The 27,020-nt window shown below is 45.4% G+C and overlaps 1 protein-coding gene across 1 annotated transcript in view; it reads left to right on the top strand.

The window, feature by feature from the left end:
• Nucleotides 1-27,020, top strand: part of LOC126162985 (ankyrin repeat and SAM domain-containing protein 4B) — a 321,356-nt gene that overhangs the window by 239,875 nt on the left and 54,461 nt on the right. The window contains exon 3 of the mRNA XM_049919841.1: nt 2,077-2,298. Coding sequence (XP_049775798.1) covers nt 2,077-2,298 — 222 coding nt within the window. The remainder of the gene's footprint in view (nt 1-2,076; nt 2,299-27,020) is intronic.

Genomic DNA, 27,020 nt, shown 5'->3' with positions numbered 1-27,020 from the left:
GTGCATCCGTGCGTCGCTGCGGTCCGGTCCCAGGTCGACGGGCACGTGCACCTTCCGCCGACCACTGGCGACAACATCGATGTACTGTGGAGACCTCATTCCCCACGTGTTGAGCAATTCGGCGGTACGTCCACCCGGCCTCCCGCATGCCCACTATACGCCCTCGCTCAAAGTCCGTCAACTGCACATACGGTTCACGTCCACGCTGTCGCGGCATGCTACCAGTGTTAAAGACTGCGATGGAGCTCCGTAAGCCACGGCAAACTGGCTGACACTGACGGCGGCGGTGCACAAATGCTGCGCAGCTAGCGCCATTCGACGGCCAACACCGCGGTTCCTGGTGTGTCCGCTGTGCCGTGCGTGTGATCATTGCTTGTACAGCCCTCTCGCAGTGTCCGGAGCAAGTATGGTGGGTCTGACACACCGGTGTCAATGTGTTCTTTTTTCCATTTCCACGAGTGTACTTGCGTGTTGTCCGAACCTACCAGTAACAAATCTATCAGCCCGCCTCTGAACTGCTTCATTATTTTCCGTCAATCCGACATGCTGTGGATCCGAACGCCCGACCAGAATAGGCCACACTAGCGTCAAATTGAACGTATTCACATACGGGCTCCGCATGTTTTGTCCAGTGTCGGCCTCTTGCTAAGTTCTGTGCAGATGTTAGGTTTGTCTGAAGTTCCTGGGATCCCTTGATTAATTGTGCATCTGTATTCTTCAGTGTCGCACAGTGGACCAGAAGTATACTTAGATGTTAGACAATAAATGATTTACATCACTGGACAATGTGGTATTCATTGCTTTATACAAAACTACTATGAAGTTATTACAGATTAAAGTATAATTTGATAAGGCTTCAATTTTACCAATACTGGTCCTGCTAATCGCAAGGTCTTACAACCTTCTCAGTGAGGGAAATTTGAAATCTTTATGCAGACATTAGTTTTCTTTATATGAGACCTATGATCAGATTAGAAGTCAACAAATTTCTACTTTCCAGAAACAAGTTTCCAACTATTCCTAGTGTACATTTTACTCTGCTTCGACCACCGTCAGTTACTTTGCTCTCCAAACACCAAAACACATCGACTAATTTTAGCGTCTCATTTCCTTACCAATTGCCAGAACATCGCCTGATTTAATTCGATTAGATTCCAACGCCCTTGTTTTGGTTTTGTTGATATTCATCTTATATCTCATTTTCAACTGCTTTTTGAAGTTCCTTGTCGTGTCTAACAAAATTACAGTGTCATTGGCAAATCAGAAAAATGTTTTATATCTTCTCCCTGAACTGTAATTCCCTTTCCAAATTCCTTCGTGGTTTTCTTTACTGTTTGTCCCTTATACAGACTGAACAATGTGGAATATATGCTACTATGCTTCTCAATCACTACCTTCCCATTATGTCCATCAGCTCTTACGCGTGCAGATTGGTTCATTTACAAATTGTATTTAAAATTTAGTCTCCGTATTTTTTTCCCTGCTACCTTGAGAATTGCAAAGAGTGCATTGCAGTAAACATTGTCGACATGTTTCTATAAGTCTGTAACTGCTGTAAATTAACATTTGTCGTTCCAAGATAATTCGAAAGGTCAGTATTGCCTCATGTGTTCCTACATTTCTCCAAAACCCAAACTGACCTTCCCCCGAGGTCGGCTCCTACCAGTTTTTCCACTGATCTGTAATTAATCGCTGTGGTATTTTGCAGTCATGATTTATTAAATTGATGATTTCGCAGTGTTCACACTTCTCAGCTCTTGCCTTTAGTGGAAATGGGATTACTAAATTCTAAGTCTATTTCGTCTGTGCCATGTATCTTGTGTACCAGTTGGCACAGTATTTCCTCCCAAGGATTTCAATACTTTTGAGGGAATGTCGTCCCCTGCGGATGCCTTGCTTCAGATAAGGTCTGTAGACTCCAGCGAGAATGGAAAACAAATCTAGCGGTGGCGACCCAAAGATATTTTCAGAGCAACCAAATGCTTTGCAGTCCCAGCGCCGGATTTCCTCCGCTGCCTCCGTCCTCCGGACGATCCTTTCGAGTCGGACGCTGATGAGTTGTTTACCTGTTGTCAGGGGCGACGTGGACCGCTGCGACAACTTCGGCAACACGGCGCTGCACTTCGCGGCCGCGCGCGGCCACAAGGCGTGCGTCACCTTCCTCATCAACTGGGGCGCCAACCTCTGGGCCATGGACATCGACTTCCACACGCCAATGGAGCTGGCCGCCATGAACAACCGCGACGACATCGTGCGGTTGCTGGACAGTGCCACGGCCAAGGAGGAGGAGTCCAACACGTGAGTCTAACCAGCCACCTGACCGACCCACTGAAGAATTCTACTCGGTCATCCTGTAACATATCATTTCCCGGCTGTGCCTGTATGCTGTTCCTGTACGCTGTTTGGATATCGGGGCCAACTTCCGGTTGTCAGGGGAAGGGGGCTTTATCTATCTTAGGGATCATGGGCTAGTTTATTTATTTATTTATTGTTCCGTGGGACCACATTAAGGAGAAGTCTCCATGGTCATGGAACGAGTCAATACATGAAATTATAACACGATTGTAGAAACAGATAAAATGAAATATAAGAAACATATTCAGGCGACACGTCATTAGTTTAAATAAAGAAAATCAAGAATGTAACACTGGAATGTGCTTAATTTTTTAGCTCTTCGAGGAGTTCCTCAACAGAATAGAAGGAGTGAGCCATGAGGAAACTCTTCAGTTTAGACTTAAAAGCGTTTGGGCTACTGCTAAGATTTTTGAGTTCTTGTGGTAGCTTATTGAAAATGGATGCAGCAGAATACTGCACTCCTTTCTGCACAAGAGTCAAGGAACTGCATTCCACATGCAGATTTGATTTCTGCCTAGTATTAACTGAGTGAAAGCTGCTAACTCTTGGGAATAAGCTAATATTGCTAACAGCAAACGACATTAAAGAAAATATATACTGTGAGGGCAATGTCAGAATTTCCAGACTATTGAATAGGGGTCGACAAGAGGTTCTAGAACTTACACCACACATAGCTCGAACAGCCCGTTTTTGAGCCAAAAATACCCTTTTTGAATCAGAAGAATTACCCCAAAAAATAATACCATATGACATAAGCGTATGAAAATATGCGAAGTAGACTACTTTTCGTGTTGAAATGTCACTTATTTCAGATACTGTTCTAATGGTAAATAAAGCGGCATTTAGTTTCTGAACAAGATCCTGAACATGGGCTTTCCACAACAGCTTACTATCTATCCGTACGCCTAGGAACTTGAACTGTTCCGTCTCGCTTATAACACGCCCATTCTGTCTGATTAAAATATCAGTTCTCGTTGAATTGTGAGTTAGAAACTGTAAAAACTGAGTCTTACTGTGATTTAGCATCAAATTATTTTCCACACAAGCCACGAACTTATTTCATGAACTACATTATTTGATAATGTTTCAATATTACACACAAGATCCTTCACTACCAAGCTGGTGTCATCAGCAAACAGAAATATTTTTGAATCACCTGTAATACTAGAAGGCATATCATTTATATAAATAAGAAACAGCAATGGCCCCAGCACCGATCCTTGGGGAACGCCCCATTTAACAGTGCCCCATTGGGACTGAACATCATTACCACTCTCAATATTGCGGAGAATTACCTTCTGCTTTCTGTTCTTAAAGTAAGAGGCGAACCAGTTGTAAGCTACTCCCCTTACTCCATAATGTTCCAACTTCTGCAGTAATATTTTGTGGTCAGGAGTCCTCCTAAATGGCTGATGGTCTGGGCATGCTTTGTTGACGAGGGCCGAATAATTTTCCAATAAAGACAGGTGTGTCCCAACATCCTTCTTTTTGTGGACGGCCAAGATGTAACTTTATCTTAAATGCGATCTTGATAAGGGCACTGGGCCTTGTGTCCTTTGATCCTTACAATTTTGTACGTGAAAGTTCAGATGGATAGCCACTGTGGGACTCCGATGGTCGCTCGAGGCACCTGGACCCGGTGCCAACGCACAGGAGCTATTGATCCAACATGTTCTAGATGACGCGATGTGGGTCACAGGGCGTCTACTTTTTCCATGAGCTGGTATTTGCGTCGGATGATGTTTTACTGGGTGGTTTTTTAAGGTCTCCATGAAGTTCGCCTATTCTTGCCCACTTTGGTGCCGCAATAATGAGTCGACGATACCGATTTTGCCAAGTCTGGATGGTTTTCAAATTAGAGGGTCTGGTTGTCCTCCACATGGAACAACCATATAAAACAGCTGCGGGGGGGGGGGGGGGTAAAGGCCTTCGTATTGACCCTCATCTACTAGCTGGCCAGTAGACTGTATAGTTGGAGGATGAGTTTTACAACTCATTCGCCAACCTCTACACACAGTTTGAAAAGTATCTTGAATGTGGCTCCAAGGTGCCTGACGCCCCCCCCCCCCCTCCATCTTTACCTAAACGGAAACCAACTCCCCTGGCGCAGAACCGCCAAGTACCTTGGCGTAACCTTGGACTCTCGTCTTACGTGGAAACCCCACATAGACGAGGTCCACAGGAAGGTCTGCGCCAGAATGTCCCTCCTATACCCTATCCTGAACACAACCAGCTCCCTTCCCTGCCCAGTAGCAGTAAATGTATACCAGGCCCTGATCCGGCCAGTAATGGAGTATGCGTGCCCTGTCTGGGGATACGCGGCGAAGCAGCACCTGGACAAACTCCAGAGGCTGCAGAACCGCGCCCTCAGAAGGGCACTGCGTCTACCCCTTGGATTCCCCACAGATGACCTGCACGCCGCAGCCGAAATCCCACTCCTGAAAGAGCGTTTCCAGGATCTGGCAAGGGCCTTCTATGAGGGTTCTTCCAGATCCGGAAACGCACTCATCCACTCCCTAGGTCGGTATGACATGTCCCGCGATAAGCACAAGCGCCCTATGACGATCTTCGACGACTAAGACGAAGAGAAAATCCCAACACCCAATCCATCATCCTGTTCCTTCCCATATAACACTAAACTTCTCGCCTACCTCAGGCAATTACCAGACACACTCACAACAATCATCACAAATCACAGACACCAAAAACTATAGAAAAATCACACACACACGTTCACAGGGGAGTAAAAGCCGAAAGGCTACAGACTCCCCCTCACACTTTCCCAAAGAGGGGAAAGCAACAGATGAGAGCAGCAGGTGCTTGACCTGATTGCTCCATAGAATTTCCTGATAGTGAAGATTAAGCCTGTCTCTCAAACCCGGGCGGCAACGGGTAAACATCAACGCTCTCGTCTGTTTTAATAGTAATTGTATTTACCTTGGCCCAATATTTTACCGTTTTCCAACATTCGTTGGAAAGAAACTTCTGAAAGTCCTGGAGGAAGCAGCACCATACTGAAGAGGTATCAGCGAGGGCACGAAATAGCTAATGAAAATGCCTGGATCATGCAGCTGTTTCCGATTGGCTAAGAAGCACTGTGGCCACTCGTGCCCGCACTTGCACGGTGACCATCAAAAAATGTTCTGCTGTCACCTCTATGAAAGGATTTGTATTTCTGCCGAGGAGTCAGAGGACGGGAGATTCTCATGTTGTCTGTAGATCTAGATGCGATCATCCACTAAGATCGCCCCATACATGATATTACAGACAAAAAGTGGTTGAAGAATAGCAGTTATACGACAGAGGGATGAAAGTGCCACGACAAGCGGCGTCGAAAAAAAAAGAAAACCCTGTCACGGTCTGCACGGTTTGTACGGCTACTGGCGAATTTGTTTTGCCAGCTGCCACAGTTTCATGAATAGATGTTAAAGGTATGTTACCATTGGGTAGTTGGTGGCGACTGACAATGTTTCCTGGATCAGTTACAGCGTCATCGTTCCTGTAACAAACAAAGGTCGTCATCAGAGAGGTCAATTTCACCATAAAATCGGCACTGTAGAATGCTGCGAATGTTTTGTTTGCCGTTGTGTATGTGTATGTGTGTTCAACTTTCTTTCTCGTAGTCGGGTGGGTAGGCTGTGTAAGCGCAACCTGGCGTTGCCAGTCAGATTTGCTGAAATGCTGGGCTCACCGATATTTCGTTGTCAGTGTGCTTCGTCTGAGCTTGCCATAGGTTAAGAACCCCTGAAAAAAATGTTTTTGTGAGGCTATGCCCTCAGCTGTGCCTGTGAAAAACGATAGGATTATTCGTCCTGAGCAAGCAGGCTGTGGAGGGCGTGGTGTGAAAACACCAGGTTTTGTGATTATGTAAAAGAGAGACGTTACACATGCGGGCACCCTCTCGCTTCTCTCACCCTCATCCAACACACACACACACACACACACACACACACACACACACCATTAGAGGCACCTACACTTACAACGAGGTGTGGCTAGAAAAAAAACCGGACTAGTACTGGTGAAACAATAAAACGATTGCAATAAGGCTGAAAGTCGCGTGGCCTGTCACGTGACTCTCGCTCCGCCTACTGCTCGCGTTTCATCTGCCTCCTGCACTCAGTCTGCCCGTGGCGTCTGTTTTAAGTAGTTGACGTTTTGTCTGTGCGTCGGAAAATGTTGAGTGTACAGAAAGAACAGCGTGTTAACATCAAATTTTGTTTCAAACTAGGAAAATCTGCAAGTGAAACGTTTGTAATGAATCGCGGTTTTTTACTTACGATCCCGAAACTAAACGCCAATCGATGCATTGGAAAACTCCTGGTTCTCCACGACAAAAAAAAGCACGAATGTCAAAATCGAAATTCAAGGCAATGATGATTGTTTTTTTTTTTGACATCAAAGGGATTGTGAACATTGATTGGGTACCAGAGGGACAAACAGTGAATCAGCATTACTACATTAGCGTCCTGGCTACCCTACGTGAGCGAGTACGGAGAAAACGGAACGATTTGTGGAGAAAAAAGTCATGGATCCTTCACCAAGACAATGCCCCAGCTCACAGTGCGTTGTCAGTGAAGACGTTTTTGGCAAAACACAACATTCCCATCTTAGATCATCCACCCTACTCACCTGATTTGGCCCCCTGTGACTTTTTTCTTTTCCCTAAAGTCAAGTCAGCTTTGAAAGGAACTAGATTTGAGACTGTTGAAGCAGTAAAAGAAAAAGCGACAGAAGTAATGTATGGACTTACCGAAAATGATCTGCAGCATTGCTATGAACACTGGAAAATTCGTATGGAGCGGTGTAGAGACCAAGGAGGAGAGTACATTGAAGGAGATAACATGAAATTGTAAATAATTGTAAATAAATGTTTTTTCTAGCATCAGTCCGGTTTTTTTCTAGCCGCACCTCCTAGATACACTTAAACACACAACTCTCACACTTCGCGAGCGGAAGGTGCCATTGTGCGCTAAGGAGACAAAAAATTATCCAGTTAGGCGATTTAGCTTGCCCTTCGTTGTCTCCAGCCAACAGTGCCATACGACTTTATTTCCTTCATTATTTGTTATGACAACGTGGGATTTCACTTATTGAGCAACTGTGTCGGTTGCAGGGATTGTGTGTTAATATTGTCATTCCGAGTCTTGCAATGATGTATCACTCATGAAAGGAAGGAAGGAAGGAAGAGACCCGTCGACATCGACGTCATTAGAGACTGAGCACAAGTTACGATTGTGCCAAGGATGGGTAAGGAAATAACCCGTGCCCTTTCAAGGAAGCCATTGCCTGGAGCGATTTAGCGAAATCACGGAAAACCAAAATCTAAATGGCCGGAGCAGATTTGAACCGTCGTCCTCCCGACTGCGAATCCATTGCGCTTATCGCTGCTCCTTCTCAGTCGCGGAGGGGTACCGCATGAATAAGTGCGCTCAGCACTTCTGCTGTATTGTGTTTTATTGTATGGTTAGGTGTGATTTCTGAAATGAGTGAAATGAAGTGCCGTTCTTAGCGTGCAGCTTACTCTTCCTGAATAGTGCTAACAGCGTCTTGGAACATAACATCCGCAACCAACAGACGGTTCAAGTAGTGTCTTGTGCTATCACGGCGGAAGACATTTTGAAGACGTTGTGTAACAGTTTCAAAACTTGATTAAATAAAGAAAGCTCCAATTCTAAAATTTTTCAATGCTTTTCCAGCGAAAGCAACTCTGCTCGAATACAAGTTGTATGTTTCACTTGAGATTCATTGTCTGTAGTGGAAAATGAATATATCTTAACATCTTGTGACGCTCTAAGTGCATGTTACAGGTCATTTTGACAATGTTGAATCGAATACACTCTGAATATAGCAAGGATAAGATACAGGGAGCGAGAGGTTATTTAGGACTTGCACATGAGACAGACTGCAGTTGTAAGAGTGTAAGGACTTGAAAGCAGTGGTTGAGAAGGGAGTAGGACAGGGCTGTAACCCATCCCCGATGTTATTCAGTCTACACATTGAGCAAGCAGTAAGGGGAGCAAAGGAGAAATTTGGAAAGAGAATCAAAGTAAAGGGAGTTTGCTCATTGACATAGTACTTCTGTCAGAGATAGCAAAGAACGTAGAAGGTCAGTAGCAGAGAATGTTTACTGCTTACTACACAAGAGTAATGGAAAGTAGTCGAATTAAATCGGGTACTGCTGAGGGAATTAGATTAGGAAATGAGGCATTAAATGTAGTGGAGTACTGTTATGTGGCCAGCAAAATAACTTGTGATGGCCGACGCAAAAAGGTATAAAATGCAGACTGGTTATAGCAAGAAAAGCGTTTCTGAAAAAGAGGATTTGTTAACATCTAAGACAAGTTTAAGTGTTAGGTAGTATTTCCCGAAGGTATTTGTCTGGACGATAAGCACTTCAGACAAGAAAAGAACAGAAGCTTTTGATACGTGGAGTTAAGGAAAATGTTGAAAATTAGACGGGTAGGTCGAATAACTAATGAAGTGGTACTGAATGTTTTGTGGCGGCGTTCGTAGCGACAAACACTTCGCTGTAGAAACGGCTTACGAAGTCACCGCCACACTTTTAATAGCGGGCCGACCGGTCCGCTGGAACAGTGAACAGAAAGATGAAAACCCAAACACTCTGATTAAATAAAAGTCGGTACTTATCTTTATTAACGAAGATACAGAAACACAGTAGTGAACTCCGTGTCTACAGAAATCTGTCTAGTTCGAGTCGGAGCGGCTAGGTCAGCGTCGGCTGACGACAAACAACAACTCTGCTGCGATGAACACACAACTGACTAGCAAGTACACAACTCGGTGGCGAGTATACAACTGAGCGGCGAATACAGAACTGTCCTAGCGCTCGCGACTCCAGCGCTTAAGAAGCCAGAAGCCAGCGGTGGCGCGCGCAGACTTGCGGCGATTTCCTGTCTCGCTGGCGCTGCTGCGGACGGCGTCCGGACTTTGATGCTGCCAACCTTTTGGCAGCGGGCTCGGTTGGCATTACTGGCTAGGATATAACAGAATGGAATTGGGGAGAAAAGAAATTGACCATAAGAATGAATCGGTTGATAAGAAAAATCCTGATGGCTCAGGAAGTCTTCAATATGATAATGGTAAAGTGTTTGAGGTAAAAACTGTACAGGGCATGAATACAAGTGGTATCAAATGGCTGTAGGTTGCGGTAGTTATTCGAGGATGAAGATGCTTGCACAGGACAGACTATCAGTGAGAGCTGCTTCATACCAGTCATCAGATTGTAAACCACAACAGTAATCAGGACATTCAAGTACACAGGGTAACATTAATGAAAGCGAAAAACTTTAGGGCCGGATTCCTGACTGGAAATCGAGGGAAAATGGTCCTATGAACGTGTATGCGGAGCCAGGTTAGCCGAGAGCGCTAATGCACTGCTTCCTGGACTCGGGAAGGCGCGCCGACCCCGGCTTAACGACGGAGGCCGGTGTGCCGGCCAGCCTGGATGTGGTTTTTAGGCGGTTTTCCGCATCCCTCTAGGAGAATACCGGGCTGGTCCTCATGTTCCGCCTCAGTTACACTGCTCGCAGACATCTGAACACATTCGCACTATTCCATGGATTACACTAGTCACAGACAGTTGTGGTACACTAATTCCGTCCCGGGGGTAAGGGGTGGCGGCAGGAAGGACATCCGGCCACCCTTTCCATTAATCTTGCCAAATCCGACTAACCTCGCCGACCCTGCGTCATTGCAGGAAAAAGGCACAAGCAAAAGAAGAAGAAGAAGAAAGAAGAACGTGTATGCTGAAATGGATGGTGTACGTGTGACGACAGCAAATCGTCCCGGAACACATTACAGAGCTGCATCGCACCTACGTCACAACAGATATTCAGAGCGGCATCTGTGGTGATAGGGATACTAGCAGTTGTCATGCAGGATACAAATTATCGTACATTGGCTTACACCATACTGGCGAGGCACATGCCTGGAGCTTGTACTAAGGTTCGCCTCAGTATTCAGTAAAACCCGGTCCTCCAAATCTGGTGTACACGGTCTGTCTGAAAGGAAACATCATTACACAAAAGCCCATAAAGGGCTTGAAATGTTCTGTGATTGGTTGGTGCCTGTGATGTAGTTGTTTTGGTATAGCCGTGTCGCCTCTCGACCGTTTCCATCTGCTTGGCCGAACACAAACAACATCTCGGCTTGTTCCCGACATGAATATCGATATCGGACCATTCCGCTGCTTACACTACACTGTGTCAATCACACAGCCTGCAACACACAAGGAACAGACGGCACGTGGTCAGGGGAACAGTCATACGTCAGCGCTATCTACCGCGACGATGATGCATTTCCGGACACATGTTCACGAGACCTTTCTTTCCTCCATTTTCAGTCAGCAATCCGTCCCTGCAGTTTGTACGTTTTATTAACGTTCATCCTGTGTATATGTATGTATGTTTTTATATTCGGCAGAAACCGGGTACCGAAGAAAGAGATGTCAAACTCGTTGATATGTTGGGCTAGCATTCACGAGGAATAGGGTCAAAATTTCTACCCGCCCAGTCACACTTAAGTTTGAAGTTTACCTTTTCCAAGTTGGTAGGGACTGGTTGTGACTTCGCCTTATGTTCTTTTAATTGTCCCAGTGTGAGGTTTTTTGTGCACAATACTTTTTTAAGGTTTTTATCTCCATTTTACAGTCGCCCCCTTTTTGTCTGGTCTCTTCCATTATGTTTCCCCTTTTTTATACACTCCTGGAAATGGAAAAAAGAACACATTGACACCGGTGTGTCAGACCCACCATACTTGCTCCGGACACTGCGAGAGGGCTGTACAAGCAATGATCACACGCACGGCACAGCGGACACACCAGGAACCGCGGTGTTGGCCGTCGAATGGCGCTAGCTGCGCAGCATTTGTGCACCGCCGCCGTCAGTGTCAGCCAGTTTGCCGTGGCATACGGAGCTCCATCGCAGTCTTTAACACTGGTAGCATGCCGCGACAGCGTGGACGTGAACCGTATGTGCAGTTGACGGACTTTGAGCGAGGGCGTATAGTGGGCATGCGGGAGGCCGGGTGGACGTACCGCCGAATTGCTCAACACGTGGGGCGTGAGGTCTCCACAGTACATCGATGTTGTCGCCAGTGGTCGGCGGAAGGTGCACGTGCCCGTCGACCTGAGACCGGACCGCAGCGACGCACGGATGCACGCCAAGACCGTAGGATCCTACGCAGTGCCGTAGGGGACCGCACCGCCACTTCCCAGCAAATTAGGGACACTGTTGCTCCTGGGGTATCGGCGAGGACCGTCTCCATGAAGCTGGGCTGCGGTCCCGCACACCGTTAGGCCGTCTTCCGCTCACGCCCCAACATCGTGCAGCCCGCCTCCAGTGGTGTCGCGACAGGCGTGAATGGAGGGACGAATGGAGACGTGTCGTCTGCAGCGATGAGAGTCGCTTCTGCCTTGGTGCCAATGATGGTCGTATGCGTGTTTGGCGCCGTGCAGGTGAGCGCCACAATCAGGACTGCATACGACCGAGGCACACAGGGCCAACACCCGGCATCATGGTGTGGGGAGCGATCTCCTACACTGGCCGTACACCACTGGTGATCGTCGAGGGGACACTGAATAGTGCACGGTACATCCAAACCGTCATCGAACCCATCGTTCTACCATTCCTAGACCGGCAAGGGAACTTGCTGTTCCAACAGGACAATGCACGTCCGCATGTATCCCGTGCCACCCAACGTGCTCTAGAAGGAGTAAGTCAACTACCCTGGCCAGCAAGATCTCCGGATCTGTCCCCCATTGAGCATGTTTGGGACTGGATGAAGCGTCGTCTCACGCGGTCTGCACGTCCAGCACGAACGCTGGTCCAACTGAGGCGCGAGGTGGAAATGGCATGGCAAGCCGTTCCACAGGACTACATCCAGCATCTCTACGATCGTCTCCATGGGAGAATAGCAGCCTGCATTGCTGCGAAAGGTGGATATACACTGTACTAGTGCCGACATTGTGCATGCTCTGTTGCCTGTGTCTATGTGCCTGTGGTTCTGTCAGTGTGATCATGTGATGTATCTGACCCCAGGAATGTGTCAATAAAGTTTCCCCTTCCTGGGACAATGAATTCACGGTGTTCTTATTTCAATTTCCAGGAGTGTAGTTCGATGGAAGAGGCGCTGCTGGGAGCAACGGATTTGGCACAGGTTATTAACGTGGGAAAACGAGTAAACAATATTCTTTCTGTAACAGTCGAAGTGTTCTATTTTGGTATGACTTCCTGACCCTAATATTTTCGAAAATCCACCCCGACACCTTTGATTTACCGAATTTGTTGAGGACATTTGAAAGTGCCACTATAATCTAACCGGAGACTGTCGGAGGTGTATGCTTCTAGTCCAGTCGTCTGATCTTGCACTTGATCTGAATGCAATTATACTGGTGCGAGTTAGTGGTCAGTAGGATCGAAGCGAGCTTGGGGAGCGTCGACGAAAACAGTTCACTAATATAGTAGTGCAGATCAGGTTTCGCCGATTAAGAGATTCTCTACCGAAATCGCAGCAATTAAGTCGCGTAGCCGGATCGCGTACGTCACAAAAGCCTACAGCGCTTCGAGCACTAGCTTTCGCAAATGCGCGCAACTGCCAAAGAGGAGATGATGATCGTTTTAGGTTTCCTGTGGTAATCCAAAATTATCTTGTGGCGAATGCGTGTATGGTTCCTTTAGTAAGGCCACGGATGATTTCATTGATTTAGAGCGACTGAGCTGTTTTTCTGCTCTAATGACCGTGACGTCGACAGAAAGTTAAACTCTAACCTTCATTTGAAGACTATAGCATTATTAGTCGCATCAAGACCGACTAGGACATGAGGGTTCGACCTGACGGACTTCCAAAACGATCTGATGGTACCTAGAAGTTTCGTCTTTCCTAAGCACATCTTCATCAACGATTTGCCATTTCATAATGCAGTGAAAATTTGGCGCAGTGTCCATATACGCAAAGTGAGAAGCCTGAAGACAGGTTTCGATTTCCATGTAAGAACATTGAGAGACTTATCCTGATTCATCGAAATTTTCCTATCACTAATTACCTTAATCCAGTTGTATCAACATCCTTTCACCACCGTAATAATTTTTTCTCGTGAGAAGCACAAACTATGCGTTTCCCCACGTGGCGTATGCTGCGATGGTACAGGGGCACGCAACGAAGAAAAGATTTTCATGCAGAGTATAGTTCTCGCATCGGACTTGATGTTATGATGGACACTGCACGATTTGAGAGTGGTGAATGCATCTACCACCCTTCGTGGGGAAAGCGTCGGTATTTGTCAGTGGAGGAGAATGTTTAGGTTTCTAGTTGATGTTCAAAAAAAATGGTTCAAATGGCCCAGAGCACTGTGGGACTTAACATCTGAGGTCATCAGTCTCCTAGAACTTAGAACTACTTAAACCTAACTAACCTAAGGACACCACATACATCCATGCCCGAGGCATGCATATTCAAATACAGAGAAATGCAAACAGGCAGGATACGGAGCTGCGGTCGGCAACGTCTATATAAGACAAATGTCTGGCGCAGTTGTTAGATCTGTTACTGCTGCTACAATGGCAGGTTATCAAGATTTAAGTGAGTTTGAGCGCGGTGTTATAGTCGGCTCACGAGCGATGGGACACTGCACCTCCGAGGTAGCGATGAAGTGGGGATTTTTCCCTTACGATCATTTCGCTAGTGAACTGTGAATATCAGGAAAGCGATAAAACATCAAATCTCCGACATCGCTGCGGCCGGAAAAAGATCCTGCAAGAACGGGACCAACAACGGCTGAAGAGAATCGTTCAGCGTGACAGAAGTTAAACCCTTCCGAAAATTGCTGCAAATTTCAATGCTGGGCCATCAACAAGGGTCAGCGTGCGAACCATTCAACGGAACATCATCGATGTGGGCTTTCGGAGCCGAAGACCCACTCGCGTACCCTTGATGACGGCAAGACACATAGTTTTACACCTCTCCTGGGCTTGTCAACAACTACATTGGACTGTTGATGACTGGAAACATGTTTCCTGGTCGGACGAGTCTCGTTTCAAATGGTACCGAGCGGATGGACATGTACGGATATGGAGACAACCTCATGAATCCATGGACCCTGCATGACAGGACTATTCAAGCTGGTGAAAGCTCTGTAATGGTGTTGGGCATGTGCAGTTGGAGTGATATGGGACCCGTGATACGTCTAGATACGACTCTGACAGGTGATACGTACATAAGCAACTTGCCTGATCACCTGCATCCATTCATGTTCAGTATGCATTCCGACGGATTTGGGCAATTCAAGCAGGACAATGCGACACCCCACACGTCCAGAATTGCTACAGAGTGGCTCCGGGAACACTTGTCTCAGTTTAAACACTTCCGCTGGCCACCAAACTCCCCAGACATGAACATTATTGAGCACATCTGGGATGCCTTGCAACGTGCTGTTCAGAAGAAATCTGGTACTCTTACGGATTTATGGACAGGCCTGCAGGATTTAAGGTGTCAGTTCCCTCCAGCACTACTACTTCAGACATTAGTCGAGTCCATGCACCACCACCTAGAGACAAGGCCGCGGCGCGAAATTCATAGCAGGTCGTGACGTCACTCCAAGCGGGCTACCATGTTGTGTTTCGAAGCGTTTGTTTATCTACACGTTTGTTGGATCGAGTGCTATATTCGTGCTTAAAACTAGCGATTACAGTGTTTGCGTGTAGTGAAGCTACTGTAAACATGGTTCACAACTGCTGTGTGCCAAGGTGTCGTGGGAATTACGGAACTCGACTGAAAGTAATGTTGTTTTCCTTTCCGAAAGATGCGAATCTGCATTGGAAATGTCTTTCAGCGATTCATCGGGTCAATTTCCAACCCACTGAGCACACGAAGGTATGTAAAAACTATATACCTAGTACAATTATTATTTTTTTCTGGTGGAATATTTTGCATTTTGGATACATTTGACTAAAATTGTGAGCAAAAGTTCGCAGTAAATAGGCCTAGTATTCGTTATCAAGTGGCTTTATTTTGATTTTGAAAACGAAATATAAATTTGTGGTTCGTGTTACTTTTTATTCGTGTTTAAATTTCTCTGCAGTTCGTATTTTGTTACGCATTACCGATACGTTTTATTCTGTATTTGTGAGTGGGTGTTGTTTTTCACTCTAGCATTAGTTAGCATGAGTGCTAACGAATGTTGAAACTGCTGTTTTCATATTTAAAAAGCGATCTCTCTGTATGAAGCATATCTGTTTTATTTTTCGATGTGTCAAACAATGGAACAAATTAATCTAGAAATAGGTTAAATTTATTATTGACGTTTTTAGCTTGACACATTGTCTCATTCCAACTGTTGCAAATGTCTGCTGAAGGTTTGTAGATTTTCACTGTTGACTTATGCTCAAAATCTGCCATATTTTTACAGGAAAGAAAATTTACATTACAATAACAACGCATAATTGTTTTTGTGAGGTGAGTTAAAAGTGATTGTTTGCTTGGGGAATGTACTCAGCTTTCCTGAGGGAGCTCTATAAACAGCTACACAATATTTATTTAGGATACTAAAGGCAGAGGAATTTAATATTATACACTGTATTAGTGCAGAATTTTTCAAGTGAGTGTAAATAATAGTTGTCTGGTGCAGAAAGAATGTACTTTATCACATTGCATTTTCCACAAATGTACCTTGTTTTATCATGTATATCGCAATATTATTTACATCCCGCACTCGTACGTTTTCACTGGCTATTGATAAGTCTTATGCAATTACATTACCGGTAAAAAAGAATTATAAACTATAGTTTCTGCTATATCGCGATTGATAAAGTTACTTATTTTAACCATTCGGCAAAGTACTCTCCTCTTTGCGTAGTATCATTTGCCAAGATCTCGTTTCGTTATCTCCAGCGGTTTACGAGATATGACAGGCGTTATGAATATTTCATTCCCGCGCGTTGCGATCGGAAGTGAAGTTACTGCAGATGCTCAATTTTTTCGAGATTGGAAGCAGATATTGATCCAAAGTTTTACGAAAATTTCAAATCCTCATCTGTATTTCATACTCAGCAATAGAATGCGTAATATGCATCAAACACAAATTCATAGCGACCCCTATTTTTGATGGCAACGTTCTCAAATTTGATACTTATCTGTGAAATACCACAATTGTTATGACCATTATCGAAATGATTGGCAATTCATCATGAAGCTGCCATATAAAGCTAAAAGCATTTCAGAAATTAATTATTTTTTACGGAATAGGTTCTGTAAAACCGTTTGACAAAGATTTGCAGGCCGTGCGTCTCGTTTCTTTAAGCGTAGCGCCAAGCCAACCCTGGCCCGCTTTGCGTGACGTCACAAGAGCGCGCCGCGGCCTTCTCTTTAGGTGGTGGTGGTCCATGCCGCGTCGTGCCGCGGCACTTGCGCGCGCTCGCGGGGGCTCTACACTACATTAGGCAATTGCACCAGTTTCTTTGGCTCTTCACTGACATGCTGTGTTCTGTTTGCTAGAACCTCTACAGCACAATAACACAGTTGATCTGATAGCCCCTTCGCTCGAATATTGCTCATTAGGCGGCAGGGCGGAACTGCATCGAATGCCATACGGAAGTCAAGGAACAAGGATGACCAGAAAAAAATTAATATGCTGAAGAAACAAACAACTCTATCGGCTTGGCGCGCGGCTTTGGCCGTCCCACCGCGTGCGCCCGACGGGGAAAGCGAGTGCGGCGCACAGTGGAGCTGCGATGGGAGCGTTTCTCCAGCATCTCCGTGTGGGGGTGGGCGCGGGCAGCTCGTTTGCGTTTTCCGTCGTTTGCGCCTCGCGCGCCACAAATTGTGTTTAGTCTACGCCAGGGGCGGGCAAACGTTGCACGCGGCTCGTGAGCGCACAGCGCTGCACGTGTGCTGCTCGCGTGCAATCGTCGAATGGGGCAGTGGCGACAGCCGGCAGGTTGCGGCAGTGTAGTACAAGGCTTAAGCCGCGGACGTTGATGCGAAGCGACCACTACGTAGTGAACGTTGTATTTCAAGAACAGGAAAATGCACAGTGAATCAAGGAAAAGGAGACGTGGAGATTTGCTATCTTTTAAAAAGTAATGGGAGAATCATTTCTTCTTTGTGCAAAGACGTGAAAATTAGAAATGTTTAATATGTGGCAGTATTCTCGCTGGTCAGCGGAAGTTTAGTACTGAAGGCCATTATAATAAATTTCACAAGGACGAGTACAGTTTATTGACGGATTCCGAGCGGATGGGGAAACTGACTGAGCTTAAGAAGAGCGACCTGACGATATTAGATGCATCTGTCCTAGTTGCCGTTGTCACGAGAGATCTGCGACTTTCTCTCGTCATGTCTCTCATCTAACTGATTTAACATTTTATGGAGCACTGTTTGCAATTTTTCAGGACCACAACAATAATAGCTCAGCGGTACGTGCAAGCTTTAAAATTGCGCTTAATATAGTGAGAGCTGGAAAACCATTTGCTGAATTAATAAGCCTCGGTTAAGAGCAAACATAAGTGATGAAAATTTACGTAACTGTTTGCATTTGTCTGTATGCAGAAATTTTGTTCCAGATATTAAACGTATTGTAAATTCCACCTGTGATAATTAAATAAAACGTATCGTAGTAAATAGGTACTCTTTCAAACCATGATTTATTTCAAGCACTCCTGCTAACCTTATTCCATCATTCAATAAAGCAAGCTAGAAAAACAAAACGCATTACAGAGGAAGGAATGGACAGAAGGTATGGTGGGGAGTGGAGGTAAGCGGGTGGCCAGCTTGCCCCTGTGTGCACGCAGAACACCTGTTAACTGCACGCGTGCAAGTGCACCGCACACGTGCAGGATTCCTGCCCGCCCCTGGTCTACGCACTCCGCTCTCGACTCCTGCTTTAATTAATCTCGCGAGGTCCTTTTTCCGGCGGTGTGCGCGCTCACTTCGTGCTTGTTTGTTGCGCGTCTTTCTCTGGAACTCTGGACTGGACAGTGTGCCTACTAACGGCTGAGGGTCTTTGCAAAAACAGCCTCTTGAGTAGGGCTGTGAAAATATCGACTACAGTTTGTATCGTATATATATTCGGCATTATCGAGACACACTGAAACGTTCGTTTCGTCCGCGCCTCGGACCTTCTGTGGCTTCGCTCGAAATCACACTTCACGTACTTTCGGCGATGTGCAACGGGCGAGACAAATTACGCGCCGTACTGCTCAACGCATTTACACTGAGGATACAAACGGTCATGTGATAGCGATACAGACGTCGTCGTATAGCGTACACAAAGTATAAAAAGGGCGGCGCGTTGGAGAAGCTGTCGTTTGTACTGAGGTGATTCAGGTGAAAAGGTGATTACGGCTGCACGTCAGGAATAACAGACTTCCAACGCGGGATGGTAGTTGGAGACAGATGCATGGGACATTCCATTTCGGATACCGTTTGGGAGTTCAGTATTCCGAAATCCACAATGTCAAGAGTGAGCACAGAATACCACATTTCAGACATTACCTCTCTCCACGGACAATGCGGTGGCCTTCACGTAACGACCGAGAGCAGCGGCGTTTGCGTAGAGATGTCAGTGCTAACAGACAAGCAACACTGCGTGAAATAACCTTAGAAATCAATGTGGGTCGTACGCCGAACGTCTCCCTTAGAACAGTGCGGCGAAATTTGGCGTTAGTACGCTGTGGCAGCGGACGACCGACGCGAGTGCCTTTGCTAAACTTGGATACTATCGAACATTTACGGAACACAATCGAGAGGTCAGTTCGTGCACAAAAGCCTGCACCGGCAACACTCTCGCAATTATGGACTGCTGCAGAGGCGGCATGGTTCAGTATTTCTGTAGGGGACTTCCATCGACTTGTTGAGTACATGCCACGTAGAACTGTTGCGCTAAGCCGGAAAAAAGGACGTCGGACACGGTATTGAGAGCTATCCCAATCCTTTTGTCACCTCAGTTTAAAATGGAATCTGAAACCGAGGTAGATCGGATTACAAGTAGTGACAAGCGTTTCTAGATCAAAATCGAATCCCTTCGTGGGAAGAACCCAAAGGTAGTTTCCAACGATTTGAGAGAGGTGTGTGGGAGTAGTGTAGTGGATAGCAACACAGTATCATGCAGGTCTGCCGGTCTTTGGTGGCCGAACGGTTCTAGGCGCTTCAGTCTGGAACCGCGCGACCGCTACAGTCGCAGGTTCGAATCCTGCCTCGGCATTATTTTGCGTATTCCCTGTATATAGGGTGGTCCTCTGATCGTGACCGGGCCAAATATCTCACGAAATAAGCGTCAAACGAAAAAACTACAAAGAACGAAACTTGTCTAGCTTGAAGGGGGAATCCAGATGGCGGTATGGTTGGCCCGCTAGATGGTGCTGCCATAGGTCAAACGGATATCAACTGCGTTATTTTTTTTAATAGCAACCTCCATTTTTTTTACATGTTCGTGTAGTACGTAAAGAAATATTAATGTTTTAGTGGGACTACTTTTTTCGCTTTGGGATAGTTGGCGCTGTAATAGACACAAACATGTGGCTCACAATTTTAGAGGAACAGTTGGTAACAGGTAGGTTTTTAAAATTAAAATACAGAACGTAGGCACGTTTGAACATTTTATTTCGGTTGTTTCAATGTGATACATGTACCTTTGTGAACTTATTATTTCTGAGAATGCATGCTGTTACAGCGTGATTACCTGTAGATACCACATTAATGCAGTAAATGCTCAAAATGATGTCCGTCAACCTCAATGCATTTGGAAAAACATGTAACGACATTCCTTTCAACAGCGAGTAGTTCACCCTCCCTAACGTTCGCACATGCATTGACAATGCGCTGACGCATGTCGTCAGGCGTTGTGGGTGGATCACGATAGCAAATATCCTTCAACTTTCCCCACAGAAAGAAATCCGGGGACGTCAGATCCGGTGAACGTTCGGGCCATTGTATGGTGCTTCGACGACCAATCCACCTGTCAGGAAATATGCTATTCAGTACCGCTTCAACCGCACGCGAGCTATGTGCCGGACATCCAACACGTCGGAAGTACATCGCCATTCTGTCATACATTAACCCGCCAAGGTCGCTGACGTTCCACTTGTCGCAACCATCGTGGATTTTCTGTTGCCCAATACTGCATATTATGCCGGTTTACGTTACCGTTGTTGGTGAATGACGCTTAGTCGCTAAATAGAGTGCGTGCAAAATATCTGTCATCGTCCCGTAATTTCTCTAGTGCCCAGTGGCAGAACTGTACACGACGTTCAAAGTCGTCGCCATGCAATTCCTGGTTCATAGAAATATGGTACGGGTGCAGTCGATGTTGATGTAGCATTCTCGACACCGACGTTTTTGAGATTCCCGATTCTCGCGCAATTTGTCTACTACTGATGTGCGGATTAGCCGCGACAGGAGGTTAAACACCTACTTGGGCATCATCATTTGTTGCAGGTCGTGGTTGACGCTTCACATGTGGCTGAACACTTCCCGTTTCATTAAATAACGTAACTATCAGGCGAACGGTCCGGACACTTGGAAGATGTCGTCCAGGATACCGAGCAGTATACATAGCACACCCCCGTTGGGCATTTTGATCACAATAGTCTTACATCAACACTATATCGACCTTTTCCGCAATTGGTAAACGGTCCATTTTAACACGGGTAATGTATCACGAAGCAAATACCGTCCGCACTGGCGGAATGTTACGTGATACCACGTACTTATACGTTTGTGTCTATTACAGCTCCATCTATCACAAAACGAAAAAAGTGGTCCAACTAAAACATTCATATTTCTTTACGTGCTACACGAATATGTAATAAAAAATGGGGGTTCCTATTTTAAAAAACGCAGTTGATATCCGTTTCACCTATGGCAACGCCATCTAGCGGGCCAACCATAGCGCCATCTGGCTTCCTCCTTCAAGCTAGACGAGTTTCGTTCTTTGTAGTATTTTTCGTTTGGTGCTTATTTCGTGAGATATTTGGCCTGGTCGCTATCAATGGACCACCCTGTATACTTTTAGAAAGAACTTGTACAGTACAGTAAAATACAGTGCAGAAGGTAACTGAATGGAATACGCAATGAGACAAACAGAAATGGCACTTTCATTCAAAGATAATAACTGCACTGATGCCATCGCGATTCATGATGGTGCCCTGGACATCACAAATGGCGGGAAATGGTTCATAATAGGGTGATCACCACAGACGGCGATGCACGCTCTGCAATGTGCTACGATGCTGGCCACAGGGTTGATAAGGGCTCTTGCGGTAGTACGTCCCATTCTTGCACCAGCGCGGACAACAACTGCTGGATGGCCGTTGGAGCATGTGGACGTGCCGCCATAATTATCCCCAGCGCATCCCACACGCGCTGGATGTGATTTAAGTCTGGGAAACGGAAAGGCCAATCCATTCGCCGAATATCCTCTCGTTCCAAGAGTTCCTTCACCAGCGCTGTTGGATGCGATCGCGCCTCGTCATCCATAAATTTGAACTCAGGACCGAGTGCACCCCAGAAAAACGCACGTTGGGAAGGAATAGTGTCTCAATAACGTTGACCAGTAGTGTACCTTGTTGAAAGATTTGGCGGTCGGTCCGCCCATGCAGCATTGTGCCTGTCCACACCGTCACACTTGGACCAAGAAACCGAACATGTTCGACAGTGTTCCCGAGTGCATTAAGGGGCTCCGGAACGCCCTATACTTGCAATGTTAAAATAACGCTTATAAATTACATCTTTCCTCACAAAGTATTTGAGGTAGGAAGTTGAACTTTTTACAGATTATTTATTGGAATATGGGCTACAACTTAACACAGGGATTTTACAAAATTTTAGTTCAGTTATTAAAGATGATTTTTTTTCAATTGTAATGAAAATTCACATTTTTTTGCAATTTTTTATTTATATATTCAAAAATATACAGTTTTTTGGAAAAAGGCTGTGTTAAATTATGCAGAAGGCACTGTGTAACATTTACTGAAAGTTTGAAACAAATATGTTTGGAAGATCCTTAGAAAACATGTAATTAGTTAGTATGAGAAAATAAAAGTTTTGGGAATCGAGCGACAAAGATTGGATTAACTTTTTAGTGCATTCCAGGTCCATAGGATGGATTATCTTCATTCTCTGCAAACTCCTCCTCCAGCTTCCTCTTGTTCCTCCTCCTGTTTACTCTTGCTTGTATTTCTAGACTCTTTACAGCCCTGTCTGCAGCCCGAAGGCGTTCCTTGTCTAAAGCAAGCATCGCTCGTACCATGTTAGAACCTATCTTCATTCCCATAATAACACATACCTTTGGCTTTCCAACGTTTCTCCTTTTCTTAAAAGCCTTCAGAGGATTTCTAATAACTTTACTTTTACTCATTATTATACTTCAACGAAACAGAGACTCAAGAAACAGAATTAATTACGAATATTTTCGAGATAACGACAGAGTAAATAAACATGAAACAATCGACAATCACACCAGCGATATATATTGAACCATCACAGGTTAGCCACAACACATACTTTATCTCACATCACTAAAATGTACCTGATGAACACGGACGTTAATAATAACACCATTTGACAGCAGTTTAACAGCGCCACAGTGGGTCATGCCCATGTAGAACACATTTCAAAAAAAATTTAAAAATAGTTGTAGTCTTCGGAATTGAATAAATTATATATCTATTAAAAGGTAATAGTCTGCAGATTCAGAAAACGCAAAAAAGTAAAAATTGAACTTTTCATGATTTTGAGCCTTTTCGGAGCCCCTTAAGTGTTCTCACCTCCCACCATATGAGAGTACATCCACCACTGTCGAACACGATCGTCCTGCTGGTACAGTTGTTTCGGTGTGGTGAAGCATATTGTTGCGTTGGCGTACTGACCTCCAAATCTTTGAACACGGCACACTCACTGGTCAACGGTATTGTGACGCTGTACTCCTTCCATGTGTGCATGTTTTTGTGGACGACAATGCGCCACCGCATCTGACAGCGCAGGTGGTGGAGCACTTGGAACTAGAGGATAATCGGCGAACGGACTGATCTCGCAGTTCCCCCGACTTACGTTGGAGAAACGTAATGCAGTAAGTCCACATGCACCAGCGACCATCCAGAAATTGTCAGTCGCGCTATTGGAGGTATTGAACGCCCTATCATAAGGACTCCTTATCAACCATGTGGCCAGCATGGGAGCAGGTTGCAGAACATCCATTGCCGTATTTGGTGACCACGCACCCTATTCAGAACCGTTTCCCGCCTTTTGTAATGACACAGGGGACCACTATGAATCACGGTGACTTCAGTGAAATTATTGTCTTTAAATAATAATGTCATTTCTGTTCGTCTCATTGCGCATTTCTTTCAGTTATCTTCTGCGCTATGCTGTACCAGTTCTTTCTATGCATGGTCCGAGTGAAACCGAGCTTTGTTGTTAGTTGCAGTGAGACATCATGTGAAAGTTACTTTCGCCCTTAAGTGTCCGCAGCTCGTGGTCTCGCGGTCGCGTTCTCGCTTCCCGAGCACGGGGTCCCGGATTCGATTCCCGGCGGCTGTAGGGATTTTCACCTGCCTCGAAATGACTGGGTGTTTGTGTTGTCCTCTTCATTTCATCATCCTTCATGCAAGTGACGAGATTGGACTGAGCAAAAGTTGGGAATTTGTACAGACGCTGATAACCGCGCAGTTGAGCGCCCCACAATCATCATCCTTAAGTCTTGCATACCAGTGTGTATATATTGATAGTATCTGGGATAAAATAAAGGGAGTGAACGGTTATTTATAGTATGTGCGGAAACAAAACTGCAGTTATGACAGTCAAAGAACATCAAAGGGAAACAGTGATCGAGAAGGGAGTAAGGCAAGTTGTAGTCTATCCCTAATGTTATTCAGTCTGTACACTGAGCAAGCAGTAAAGGAAAACGAGGACAAATTTTGAGACGGGAATTTTTAAAGAGAGTAAGGGATACATATAATAAGCAAGTTCAAATAGGTGTAACGTCCCCTTAGAAAAATTTATACACGACTGTGCTTAAACTGACATACAATATTATTTAGCGCAACGCTATCTGACTATCAAAATCCCTACAAAAGAATGGCCCTGACTAACATTAACCTATACCTTTCACAAATCACTTACCTCACAAAAATCTTCATTACTGGAACTACTGCAATACAGCGAGCTCCACTACTGCCAGCTAAATAAAAGATTCAAACTACTGAAGGCACTAACTACTGATAGGGATAGTTAGCAAATGAAAGATTTTAATAGAGAACAAACAATGTATTTACCTTAATAGTCATAATATATGATATCCAGTATTACAAACTTCGAAACTCCGCCATCTCTCTCCCCACATCCACCACTGCTGGCGGCTCACCTCCAACTGCGCAACGCTACGCGCTGTTCACATCCAGCTGCCCAACACTACAATGGCAGACAACAATGCAAACTAGCCACAGACTGCACACAGCACAGCCAGTGATTTTCATACAGAGCGCTACGTAACGTTGCCAATAAGAAAACATAAACAGCCTACTTACATAGGAGTAGATTGAGATAGTTATTAGAAGATGATGAGGCTTGCACAAAAAGCCCCATCATCTCCGAATAAAGAAATGAAGAGAGGGGAAAGTCACTGACCCCAATGACCTCCCAGCAGAGTGATGGTTTTTCGAACAGTGGAAAACGGCAGGTTGGCTAACACGTATTTTCAATTAGATCATTAGAGAAGGTAGAATATCAACAGACTGGCAGTGAAGCATCACTTCACCAATGTTCAAAAAGACAGGAAGCCCTGCTGAGTATTCTATTTACGTCCGATCGGTGAACACATCCTCGACAAAAGGACTCGCGAGGAAGCTCAAATCACATGAAACCAAGGCGGATTTGTGAAAAATCGTGGCACAACTGGTGCAATCCATGCTGCTCTGCTGCTGGTTGAAAAATACCGCCAAAAGAACAATCCTCTGCATCCTGCTTTTCTAGACATCGAAAAGGCTTTCGATCAGCTACCAAATGACCCAATCTGGCTGGCGCTTCGAGACTATGTTCACCAGAGTACCTTGTTAACTGAGTATGACGTTTCTACGTAGAACCCAGGAGCTATATCCAAGCAGCTGCAGGAGCGTCAAATGAGTTTCGAGTCACAGTCGGAGTCCACCAAGGCTTCTCTTATCACCACTGCTGTTTATTGTTGTGTTGAATACCGTCACATCAGACCTGCACATGCCGCTACCATGGACACTTCTGTATGCCGAAGATGTCATGCAGGCTGCAGAGAACAAGTTTGATCTCCAGCATCTAACACAAGAATGGAACGACCGAGTCATGATATCAGATCCTCGAGAAGTTAGGACTATCAGCTTTGACGCGCAGAGGGCGATTCCATTACAAAGGCGGCATGCACAATGGATGTCACGGGAAAGAGACCTAAGGGGCAACCTAGACAGCGATGGGCCAACACTTTGCACAACGATCTGAAGGCTGTAAATATTCATCCAGATGTGGTCCAAGATCGAACAAAATGGAGACGGTGAATCCACTCATAGGACCATGTCACCAAGTGGGACAAATGCTAAAGAAAAAGAAGAAAAAGATTAGGCTTGTACAACATGGAGATTTGCATCAGACCATTCTTCAGATTGATGACCACAACAACATATACTTAGTCAAAAGCTGGTTCGAGTTTCCGTAATCTAGCGTTCTGCTCGCTAAGCATCAATACGGAATTATACCTAATGAATTTCCGAAATGAAGGGCGCCGTATCTGCTTTCTTTAGTATCTCATGGACAAGCACAGCGAATTGATTTTCTAAAGATTTTCATTTTCAGAATCCATTTTGATCACGGGAGGGAAGATTAATAGTCTTCAAAAATGTCTTAATACTGCAGCAAAAGTAGCACATGACATTTAATAACAATAAACATAGGTGTCGTACTGAGTCAAATGCTCTTCTTTCTTGGTCTTCCATTCGTACTTTTCCCCTCTTCGTTCTTGTACATGTCGTATTTTACCCATCTTTCTCTAAACCTTACATCTATTTCCTTGAGAATCTCGAACATCTTGCACTATCGTACACTGTTGAACGCTTCTTAACAGAACACCTACAGGGGTTGTACAAAAGTACAGATACATCGCGAGAAATACATGAGTGAACATACACTCCTGGAAATTGAAATAAGAACACCGTGAATTCATTGTCCCAGGAAGGGGAAACTTTATTGACACATTCCTGGGGTCAGATACATCACATGATCACACTGACAGAACCACAGGCACATAGACACAGGCAACAGAGCATGCACAATGTCGGCACTAGTACAGTGTATATCCACCTTTCGCAGCAATGCAGGCTGCTATTCTCCCATGGAGACGATCGTAGAGATGCTGGATGTAGTCCTGTGGAACGGCTTGCCATGCTATTTCCACCTGGCGCCTCAGTTGGACCAGCGTTCGTGCTGGACGTGCAGACCGCGTGAGACGACGCTTCATCCAGTCCCAAACATGCTCAATGGGCGACAGATCCGGAGATCTTGCTGGCAAGGGTAGTTGACTTACACCTTCTAGAGCACGTTGGGTGGCACGGGATACATGCGGACGTGCATTGTCCTGTTGGAACAGCAAGTTCCCTTGCCGGTCTAGGAATGGTAGAACGATGGGTTCGATG

This window comes from Schistocerca cancellata, chromosome 2 (assembly GCF_023864275.1).
Source record: "Schistocerca cancellata isolate TAMUIC-IGC-003103 chromosome 2, iqSchCanc2.1, whole genome shotgun sequence".
In the NCBI taxonomy this organism is placed as follows: Eukaryota; Metazoa; Arthropoda; class Insecta; order Orthoptera; family Acrididae; genus Schistocerca; species Schistocerca cancellata.
The sequence above is the reverse complement of the archived record's forward strand: the minus strand, read 5'-3'. Positions and strand labels throughout refer to the sequence as shown.